General features: G+C 45.8%; 1 protein-coding gene across 1 annotated transcript; it reads left to right on the top strand.

The window, feature by feature from the left end:
* Positions 1 to 1,767: 1,767 nt before the first annotated feature.
* On the top strand, positions 1,768 to 8,647 carry LOC149276003 (nucleobindin-1-like). The gene is made up of 12 exons (XM_089504025.1): positions 1,768 to 1,875; positions 1,953 to 2,060; positions 2,830 to 2,962; positions 3,511 to 3,614; positions 4,005 to 4,190; positions 5,337 to 5,427; positions 5,702 to 5,760; positions 6,626 to 6,718; positions 6,838 to 6,927; positions 7,495 to 7,665; positions 7,967 to 8,072; positions 8,502 to 8,647. The coding sequence occupies exons 1-12, from the start codon at positions 1,768 to 1,770 to the stop codon at positions 8,645 to 8,647; spliced, it is 1,395 nt and encodes a 464-aa protein (XP_089360151.1).
* Positions 8,648 to 11,154: the final 2,507 nt, after the last annotated feature.

Here is an 11,154-nt window from a genome sequence, read left to right as displayed (position 1 = left end):
GGAGGGTCTCGGGGATGGTGACATGGAGGACAGGAGGGTCTTGGGGATGGTGACATGGAGGACAGGAGGGTCTCGGGGATGGTGACATGGAGGACAGGAGGGTCTCGGGGATGGTGACATGGAGGACAGGAGGGTCTCGGGGATGGTGACATGGAGGACAGGAGGGTATCAGGGATGGAGGATAGGAGGGTCTTGGGGATGGTGACATGGAGGACAGGAGGGGCTCGGGGATGGTGACATGGAGGACAGGAGGGTCTCGGGGATGGAGGACAGGAGGGTCTCGGGGATGGTGACATGGAGGACAGGAGGGTCTTGGGGATGGTGACACGGATGACAGGAGGGTCTCAGGGATGGAGGATAGGAGGGTCTTGGGGATGGTGACATGGAGGACAGGAGGGTCTCGGGGATGGTGACATGGAGGACAGGAGGGTCTTGGGGATGGTGACATGGAGGACAGGAGGGTCTTGGGGATGGTGACATGGAGGACAGGAGGGTCTTGGGGATGGTGACATGGAGGACAGGAGGGTCTCGGGGATGGTGACATGGAGGGTCTCGGGGATGGTGACATGGAGGACAGGACGGTCTCGGGGATGGAGGACAGGAGGGTCTTGGGGATGGTGACATGGAGGACAGGAGGGTCTCGGGGATGGTGACATGGAGGACAGGAGGGTCTTGGGGATGGTGACATGGAGGACAGGAGGGTCTCGGGGATGGTGACATGGAGGGTCTCGGGGATGGTGACATGGAGGACAGGACGGTCTCGGGGATGGAGGACAGGAGGGTCTCGGGGATGGTGACATGGAGGACAGGAGGGTCTTGGGGATGGTGACATGGAGGGTCTCGGGGATGGTGACATGGAGGACAGGAGGGGCTCGGGGATGGTGACATGGAGGACAGGACGGTCTCGGGGATGGAGGACAGGAGGGTCTCGGGGATGGTGACATGGAGGACAGGAGGGTCTTGGGGATGGTGACACGGATGACAGGAGGGTCTCAGGGATGGAGGATAGGAGGGTCTCGGGGATGGTGACATGGAGGACAGGAGGGTCTCGGGGATGGTGACATGGAGGACAGGAGGGTCTCGGGGATGGTGACATGGAGGGTCTCGGGGATGGTGACATGGAGGACAGGAGGGGCTCGGGGATGGTGACATGGAGGACAGGAGGGGCTCGGGGATGGAGGACAGGAGGGTCTCGGGGATGGTGACATGGAGGCGATGTGGTCCCTTGTGCAAGTTGGAGGCATTTAAGCGGTTGGATGCCTCCTGTTGAGGATGGAAGAGGATAAGAGGTCCTAAAATGCCTGTTTGGGAATTAATGGAGATTATCCAGAGCCCATCTTTTTTTTGAGTAATGCATGAGGCTTATGCTGGCTTGATTATAATACATTATTCAAAAGGGTGCCTGGCTGCTCCCCCTTTTGGAGGGGCCCCCCTGACTGCTCCCCCTCTAATGCTAATTAACTTTAATTATTTCTATAAACTGGAGTTCTAACCAATATAGTTACTTCCCTACCCTATAGAACGGGTGTGGTGGGGATATGCTAGTGGCCTGTCAGAATAGCCCAATGTTAAACATTGAGTAAGAGTAAGGCTTCTAGGGTAAATAAATGGCATTGGAATCTGGATAATGGCATTAGAGTCTCACAGTTAAAGATGTGGGATACCAAATAATTCTTTAATCGTCCTCGTTTGTATTTTTGCCAGGACAGCTTAATTGTCATGTGACCATCCATCTAATGGTACATTTCACTTTTGTTCTGCAGCAAGATGATGGTCCGGTTTCTCCTGTTGGTGGCCATCCTGGGCGTTGGGCATGCGGTGCCTATAGAGCGGGCCACTCCAAAGAAAGAAGCCGAGCCTCCTCCGGAGCCAGCAGTAAGTATGTCCGTCAGTAGCTTTTTGTGAATCGGCCCTTGCCCCGTAGCTCTTACGTTCACTTCGCTTTCCTGCAGGACACCGGGCTGTACTACGACCGTTACCTACGGGAGGTAATCGATGTCCTGGAGACGGATGGCCACTTCCGGGAGAAGCTTCAGGCCGCTAATGCTGATGACATCAAGGTAAGGGAGTTCCTGTAAAGCAGCCGGCCGTGAAATGACTGTTATGCTTGGAGATTATCTCTGTGTACTCTGAACTTCCGCCCCGGCCGAATCCACATGATGCGGTGTAAATACAAAGTACCTTTTAACCCCACGCTAAGAACTGTCTGTTTGGTTGCAGAAACGTAAATAGCCACGTGTAAAAAAAAAAAAAAAGCCATATCGTCAAGTTAATCATCATGAAACTGAGTTTAATTCAACAGCTTTACTATACGTACTTATTGCTCCTAAGTCCAACTTGTTAAGGTTTAACCCCTTCAATACCCTATGTAGGTACATGCACAGAAGTTGTGGCACGATTACCCTTAGGAGGTACCTGTACGTCATGCGCCTTTCACAGCGGCAGGGACATCTCCCTCTGTCAGGAGTAGCCGAATTATTGTGTGTAAGGGCAGGTGATGTGAGCGCCGATACACTGTTACTGCTGACCCCCACGTGAAGCTCTTTGGGGGGAGATGAGTGATCCAGCATGGGGTCCCTGCTGAGATGTCTGATTGCTCCCCCCACTGGTTGTTCACGCACATTGAGATCAGCAATGCAAGACTATGGAGCCCTGCTTGCAGATCATAGTGTGATCAGCACAGGGTAGATCGGAAGCAGGAGAGCGCGAAACATTTGTTTGGTTTTTTTCATATGTATTTTTATGCGTATGACAGCTGAGTGGCCCCTTGCAAATGCATGGAGAGATTCTTTGTCGCTTCTCTAAAAAATGTTTTTACATCTCTTTCAGAGCGGCAAACTAAGCAAGGAGCTTGATTTCGTCAGCCACCATGTGAGGACCAAGCTCGATGAGCTGAAGAGGCAGGAGGTGTCCAGACTCCGAATGCTACTCAAGGCGAAGATGGACGCCACGATGGAAGAGAGTAAGGAGATGTTTGCTACACGGGAGACACACATCTAATACAACATACAGATACATTGCCTATCTGTAGGGATTGTGCTCCGTGCTTTTTGTGTGCGTACATAATAGAATTACACACCGGCGTATAGGTACTAGTAGCTTAATATGTATAGAATTGGACGGACAACTGTTTCCCTTGACCCGTGCAGGTCATGAAAGGTCATATACGTATGTATATATTATATTGATTTTATTGATCACACATAGAATAAGCTTTCTTATTCTGCTGGTGGAAAACCATATGCAGAAGAGAATTCTGAGACCCTGAAAGCTTATGTGATTCTACCTCTCTCTGTATGTATTGGCAACAACAAAAAAGTATTAACTTCAAATACAGACGCCATCTTCTGTTGGATCGATATCTATCTTATATCTTAATTCTTAATATCTAATTGATAAGAATAATTCATTCATTTTGTTAGCGAGCGTTAGCGTTGATAAAGGCACTGCTATTTTTCTAACTGGCCGATCTGTGAAGCGTCACGATGTGCAACCCGTTCTGTCCCTCAGATGTCCAGATTGACCACATGAGTCTCCTGAAGCAGTTTGAGCACCTGGATCCCCAGAATCAACATACATTTGAGGCCCGGGACCTGGAGCTTCTCATTCAGGCAGTAAGTGAGAGCCTGCAGCCTTTATTTCGGGTTCTGTGTGTTTGATGAGGGAGGATTCTCCTGGAAGAGCTGGTAGATTAGACAAGAGGTACTTTTTCAATAAAGAAATCCCAATCATGGAGTAGTAGTGGTACCTAATAGTGGCTATTCAAGCTTTCAGGACACTGAGGCGTAGTTTAGCTCCCAAATATCCCCATGATACAGAATATGATATAGATCCATCGTATTCTGTAGCATGGAATATATACTAGTGCTAAATCTGCCACAGGCAGCCAACCCATAACTTTATTTAGTGTAAAACTTAGGGTTTGGCAAGAGGAGTAGCCAACATTCATGATAGCTTAACCAGAGCTGCCCATCATACTGCTGTACATAATGTCCCAACTTCAGGCCACCAAGGACCTGGAGAACTATGATGCTGCTCGCCACGAGGAGTTCAAACGCTACGAAATGCTGAAGGAACATGAGCGACGGGAGTATCTCAAGTCCCTGGATGAGGAGAAGAGGAAAATGGAGGAAGCCCACTATGAGGAGATGAAGAAGAAGCACAAGGAGCATCCCAAGATCAACGTTCCAGTAAGCTCCTTTAAAAAAGCTACAATTGTGCTAAGAGCATGTTAAAATGATTAAATATGAGCGGTTCTTCTCAAAGAGCTAGCATGGCAAAAGCTGGAATTTTGAAGGATCTATGGCACATTTTCCGATAGAAAGTAGGCTTTTTTTGCAATTTCCCACAGCCTTGAGACCTCTGCAAAATGAATGGGTGTTCAGCTCACCGAAGCCCCCCCCCCCCCATTCTTGACACCCTCAAGTGTGCTACAAGTTACGCTCCTAGCTTTGTCATTCACGCATCGTTCTCCTGAAATGGCACTTTTTAGTAATATGTCTCTCCGAGGGCTGTCAGGACGGGGGGTCTACTTGTCTTGGGAAATAAAATGGCCGCATGTTGTAGGATTAGACATGATAGTGTATTTTCCTCCAAACTACGCAAGCATCTAGATGATGACTTTTGCTTGGCTGATGCTGTAATGTAAGCAGAACTTCAGGACATCCAAACAGTGGAATCTTCCACGCTCCTGTCTGAAGGAGGCCACGGGGGCTTCTCATGCGAAGTAGTTCATCACCTCATTGTTTGCTGTTCCCAAGTATTGCCCAATCCTTCTCTTCCCACCGAGTGTTCTTGGCCCTTTGTCCGCTCTTCTTTTGTTCTGGCATGTTTCTTACCCAAGATGCCTCTCATAATATATTATTATAAACATCTACTGAAACATGTAGCGGAAAACAGTTTAACCCTTTAAAATACTATGGCAGGAGACACGATCGGGGTCTCTACAATCCTTGTGAGCCCCTGCCAAATGTAAAAGGAATCCATGGTGACGTCGGTGATGACGTTGCCGGAGGGAAATACCAGAACTTCCATTTGTGCTTTAAAAATCCCTATAGAATGTAGCATTCAATCTGACTCAGAGTCGCAAATTTTGCCCCCCGGCTGTCAGTGGGGGAGACTAGGCTGTCAACTTTTATGGCCTGATCTCTATTCACTGGCAGAGTTCGACCCTGCCGGTGCCAAAACCCCATGACATAGGGGATACAATCTTAGGTCCTCAAAGACCAGTTCTCTGTGACGTATCCCCTACGTCACTGGTCGTTAAGGAGTTGAAGCAGCCGTATACCTATTGAAGCATTTGTATGAGACGTCTTCTTATTCCGTTCCTTCACTAGGGGAGCATGGATCAGCTGAAGGAGGTTTGGGAAGAAACCGATGGCTTGGATCCTAATGACTTCAACCCAAAAACATTCTTCAAATTACACGGTATAGAAAATCTAATGGTTACAGAAGTCATGATTTGGGTACTTTATCATTTTAGAACCATGTGATGCTTTTTATCAAACGAAATGTTGGGATGTTTTTCGTAAATGTTTTGATAATTTGCATGTATTACCTATGGACGTGTATGTATATGTATGTATATATGCCACCTGTTATATTACAAATGATTTATTGTTGGGACCTATTAAACGCCACCTAGAACGTCTAGCAGTATTCATGCATGTATTCACTGGTATATTTTTTTTTTGTGTTTCAGACACCAATGGAGATGGAGTTTTGGATGATCAGGAGCTGGAGGCCCTCTTTACTAAGGAGGTCAGATGAGGCCTTTTTTTTTTTTTTTTTTTTTTTAAATTAAAATGCCCGTGAAGTAACTGTGGCTTCTTTAGTAACATAGTTCATAAGGTTGAAAAAAGACCAAAGTCCATCAAGTTCAACCTATATACATATTGTGTCCCTACTGTGTTGATCCAGAGGAAGGCAAAAAAACCCTTATGAAGCAGATGCCAATTGCCCCATACCAGGGGGAAAATTCCTTCCCGACTCCAAATATGGCAATCAGAATAAATCCCTGGATCAACGTTCTGTCCCTATTAATCTAATATCCATAACTTGTAATATTATTGCTTTCAAGAACCACGTCCAGGCTCCTTTTGAACTCTTTTATTGAGTTTACATTACCACTTCCTCTGGCAGAGAGTTCCATAATCTCGCTTTTCTTTTTGCGTTGCCCTGTGGGGAAGCAGCGTGTACGTCCTGTGCTACGGGCTGCTTTCTGTGGTTCCTCTGTGCTGTTTGTATGAAGGCTGTTACTTTGTTGCCGCTCCCTAGTGAGAGGTTTTGATGGGTCGATAGACATGGTGTTTTGGCCATTAGCTGGGAAAAGCACCTGTGAGACGGGAGGGATAGAGATTATGACCCTGCCGATACTTTCCTTTATTATTATTATTATTGTATTAATTTTGTTACCAAGACCATGGATTGAGCTGGAAGTTAAGGCAGATATCTCTCAATATTTGATTTATGTTTATCTTACATCTACAACCAAGTTTCTTTGGTATGTTAAGTTATGTTGGGCAGGGGATGGGTGTTCCAGTGATTAATTAATACCTTGTGGTTTTACGAGAATTGTTTTGAGGGTATTTTTGGATGACCTTCTTCTTGTGTTGTGTTTGATTAGCTGGAGAAGGTCTATGACCCCAAGAATGAAGAAGACGATATGGTGGAGATGGAGGAGGAAAGACTGCGCATGAGAGAACATGTCATGAAAAACGTGCGTATTTCTTTCCGGCATCGCTTCTGCTGCCGTGATAAGTAATGTTTACCGGGTGTTAGGAATGGGGAGCTCTGAAGATGTCTGGACAGGAGCTAACGCCAGCTTTGGCCTTACAGGTTGATGTCAACCATGATCGCTTGGTCACGCTAGAGGAGTTCCTCAAATCCACGGAAAGGAAAGATTTTAACGAGCCTGGAGGTTGGGAGGTAAGGCCCCTCTATTGTAAATGGAAATTAAAATGTGTTCCCAGTTGACGGGTTGGCCCAGAAATTATTCTTAAATGGGAGATTATAACGTCGGTTGGTTTTACTTCTCACCGAGGCATTCTCGCCTAAAGATGCCGTTCCACTGCCAGATGTTCCCAAACTTAGCGCCCCCCTGGAAACCTACCTGGATTGTTCCAGCGCCCCCAGGGGGCGGTATTGCCCACTTTGCGGAGCATTGGGTTATAATTATAACTTGCATTTTGTGTTTATTTGACTTTAACTCTGTTACAAAACAGATGAAACGTATGAATGTTTTTTTTTCAGTTTTTGCCCCCAGGGGGTGGTATTGCCCACTTTGGGAAGCACTCGCTAAATGTTAATTGCACTTTTTAATTAAGTATGGTTAGCAGGATTGGTGTTTCGAATGCACTTCATTCGGAAAGTGTTACATTCAGCAATTTTTTAAATCCTGCATCTAAATAAAAAATACCCCACTTCCTTACAAATCCCAAGTTGAATTTAGCTCAAAGAATGGCAAATTTACAGAGTCTTTCTTTTTTGTCTCAGACCGTGGACGAGACCCAGATTTACACCGAGGAAGAGCTGCGTAAGTTTGAACAGGAGCTGGCTGCCCAGGAGGCCGCTCTCAACCAGCGAGCCGAAGAGCTCCGTCGAGAACACGAAGACCTGCAGCAAAGACATATAGAGCTGGATGCTCAGAAGAGGGAATACCACCAGGTACCGATGTCCTGATCCCTGGGTCCCTCACATTATACTCCCAAAATATATATATATATATATATATATATATATATATATATATATATATATATATATATATATATATAATTTCTAAGAAGAAATGCCTCTCCAGTTAGTTTTACCCCCAGTTAGTCTTTAGTGGAAATCGATAGGCTTTTTCTTTTCCATTTATGTACTGGAAGCCAATGATTGCTCTGCCGCTAATGCTGGCTACTGATCTTCACGAACCCTGATCTCGTATGGCACCGAGAGCTGTAACGTCTCCTCTCTGTTTTAGGCCGTCTTGCAAATGGAACAGAAAAAGTCCCAGCAGGGAGCCGCTGTGGGTCCCGATGGGGAGCTCAAATTTCAGGCACAAGCTCCCCATCCAGCAGATGACAAAGGTACGGATCAAACATGTCTGACCACTTGCTGGGCACTTTGACTTGGGTATTGATTATTTATCATGTTGCTAATACCCCTTGGTGAGCTCTTATATGTGAAGTGTTGCTAGTTTAGCGATTGGCCGTCCCTTTAAACAGAGGGGGCTCATTAAGTTATGTATCGCGTTAAAGTAATCCAGTAACCCTCGGCTGGGTCCATCCATTGGGTGGTCTACCTTCACCAGATGTGATCTCCAGTTCAGTAGACATCTTGCTACTGTCTTTAATTAAACGGTGGGTTGTAGCTCCGAGGAGGTGATGGGGTTCATTGTCTGGAAATAAAACGGCCTGCATGCAAAAAGGTTTATGGTGGTCTGAGCAAAGAAAGCTACATCTAGAACATGACTTATCGAGAACCCGAAAGCTCATATCATTTTGTATTCGCAACAGCTGAGCCTGAAGAACCAAAGCAAGGTTCTGAAAGTCATCCTGGACCACCGGGAGAAACCCAGGAGCACCAGCCTGCCCAGAAAGAGCCAGAAGCCCCTCAGATCAACCAAGTACAACATGGCCAGCCGCCTCACTCGGACCAATAAGTGAGAAAAAGAAAGTCCTCGGGTGTCTGTGTTAAGTGAGCTTTCCTCCGCGGCCATCTCCCCTCTCCCACGTTTCCGAGACAAGGGATGTGCAATCAGCCTCTGGGTAAATCTCTCACATTGGGAAATCGGGGAATTTTGTTTTCAAAAAACAAACTTTAAAAAAAAAAAAAAAAGAGATTAAACAAAGATGATGGAAAGAGGGTAGAGTTAATCAATCATCGGACTTCAAAATAATAGCAAATCCCAAAAGCTTCTACCTGCTTCTACCAAATCAGCATTGCTCCAGTATGTTTATATTATAAACCCGTGCCAGCGGCACCCGGCAGTAAATCGAAATCCTTTCCGAGGGTTACTTTCTGTGTATTTTCCAGCGAGATTATCCAAAGTTACCTAAAGACAGCTCAAGATTGCCCAAAACTCGTGGCTTCAAAAATACCCGGACGTCTCAGAGTGACCTAACATCTAAATGGCTGCATTGAAACAGATCTAAAATGTAGGCGATCCCGTTATTTGAAGAATCATTTTCCAAGCGATCTGCCTTATTCGCGGCTTTTTAAGACCCTGCGTTTAGCTGGAGTAGCAGCCGTCGTGCAGCAGAAAAAAAATAAAGCGTCGGAACCGGAGCCCAATCAACGAAACGCAAAAATGTCTCGGAACCGGCGCACGATATGTGATAAAATCTAATTAGAAACGGACTGGCACACAAGGTGGCATTCGTGCGCCAGTCCTTTAAATCGTTGTTACTTAGATTTATATTTTCGCTTCTATCACATATAGTGCGCCGTTTAGAAGACATTGACGTGTTTCGTTTTATTGTGCTGCGGTTCCAACTTTCTAATTTTTTTTTTTTTTTTTTTTTTTTTCCTGCTTTACCTTCGTCTGGGTGCCACCGGCGATGCGTTCCAAGCCGCGCTGTATTTTTATCGCTCCCGCATTTATTTCTCTTCCTAGAAGCCGTCATGCCCCGAGCTTCTGTTTTGTTAAAGCAAAATGGCTTCGTTTTTATTCCAAGCATCCCATTAAAGATGAATTTTAAAAAGTACTAATTTTTTGTTTTTCTGATTTTAAAACCGCTCTAATTCTCACATTCTTGTGCCGTGGATGTGCTGTGGCTCAGATTAGAATCTCTCCATCGCTAAAGTATATTGATGTATACAGCACTGTACTTATTATTTTTCTCCGTGTGATGTCAAGTGTTCCAGTAGCTGCAGTTAATAAGCGCCTGTCCTGTCCATTTCAATGGGGATTTCAAAAGTAAGGGTAGCCAACATTATGGAACTACAACTCCCATTATGCTCAACCAGATGGATGCTGTCCATTTTCCATTGGTTGGCTAAGGATTGTGGGACTTGTGGCGGTCCTTGTTGGCTCTCATGCAAACTTCTATTGGGAAATCATGGCCACTTGGAATAGGACGATGGCCTCAGCCATCTGCCCCCTGTAGTGTGGGGGGGGGGTGGTGTAAAAACAGACTGATTCCCTTTCTGTGAGTTAATACACCCAACATACTGCAGGGGGGCAGCACTTTACACGGCCCCATCGGCAATATGATCGAGGCAATTTGTTTTTTTCTAGATAATTACTTGGTTTTTATTTTGTTTTAGTGCTTTGTGTTGTTAAATATCAAACAGTCTCATACAACAAACACACAAATCACTGGCGCCGCCGCCGGTCACAGAGGGATTTCTGTATGCATTAAAGAACGCCCGAGGTTACTGGAAGTAGCGCACGCTGGTTTATTCGCTATTTACGTCAGACGGTCACGATATAAGTTAGTATTCTGGTGTAAAACGTCTTGTAAATGTAGCCGTTCCTGAACGTTGTCCTCTCGTTAAAACACAGCTGCCGCTTCTCACGCTGGTTTGTCATTCACCGAGACGCAGGAAAGCAAGGCTTGCAGCCCTTAAAGTGCTGGTATTGCTGTGGATCATGGGAATTGTAGTCTGATAAAGCCAGAGGCTTGCATGGTACTGCAGTAAAGGGGCTTCTCTGCCGGGATGGGTGTAGTTAAGCATGGATTAGGTGGCAGGGCCCGCGGGGGCAGCCGTTGGATGCGTATTATAGAGTAGTTTGTACCACCGCTCCGCGTGGCAATGCCGTTTTGTACCTATTGTTACCTGGTTGTCACTGAATAAAACCTCCTGTTGCTAATTCAGCTTCTTGGTCTTCTTTTGAGATGGTTGCTGGCGTTAAAGGACTCATTAAACAGGCTGGGCGGGATGTACTAGGAAGTCGGGGTAATTAATCCCGCAGCGCAGGGGCATCCCTACGACGTCTAATAACTTCTTCGAGAGGGTTGTGTTCTTTTGTGCCAGCAAAACCCGTCCGCTTTAAACCCGAGTCAAATCTAGCCTATCCCTTTACACATCTCTACGTTAAACCCATGTAATAAGTTGTTTTTGCCATAATGCAAGAAAACTTACATATAACGCTTAAAAACAGCGACTAAGCAAAAACCTCATTGTAAAATGAACACTCGGAATTTTATGTACATTTTTTTTTTT

Source organism: Sceloporus occidentalis, unplaced genomic scaffold (assembly GCF_023333645.1).
Source record: "Sceloporus occidentalis isolate IW3139 unplaced genomic scaffold, rSceOcc1.0.p SCAF_252, whole genome shotgun sequence".
NCBI lineage: Eukaryota > Metazoa > Chordata > Lepidosauria > Squamata > Phrynosomatidae > Sceloporus > Sceloporus occidentalis.
This window is presented reverse-complemented; position numbering and strand designations above follow the sequence as displayed.

What these genes read in the sequence shown, in the direction of transcription:
- LOC149276003 (XM_089504025.1), top strand. Translation starts at nt 1,768, where the DNA reads ATGATGGTCCGGTTTCTCCTGTTGGTGGCCATCCTGGGCGTTGGGCAT. An exon ending in ATCCCAAGATCAACGTTCCA is followed by an intron (nt 4,191 to 5,336) that starts GTAAGCTCCTTT and finishes TTCCTTCACTAG; the next exon opens with GGGAGCATGGATCAGCTGAA. An exon ending in GAGAACATGTCATGAAAAAC is followed by an intron (nt 6,719 to 6,837) that starts GTGCGTATTTCT and finishes TTGGCCTTACAG; the next exon opens with GTTGATGTCAACCATGATCG.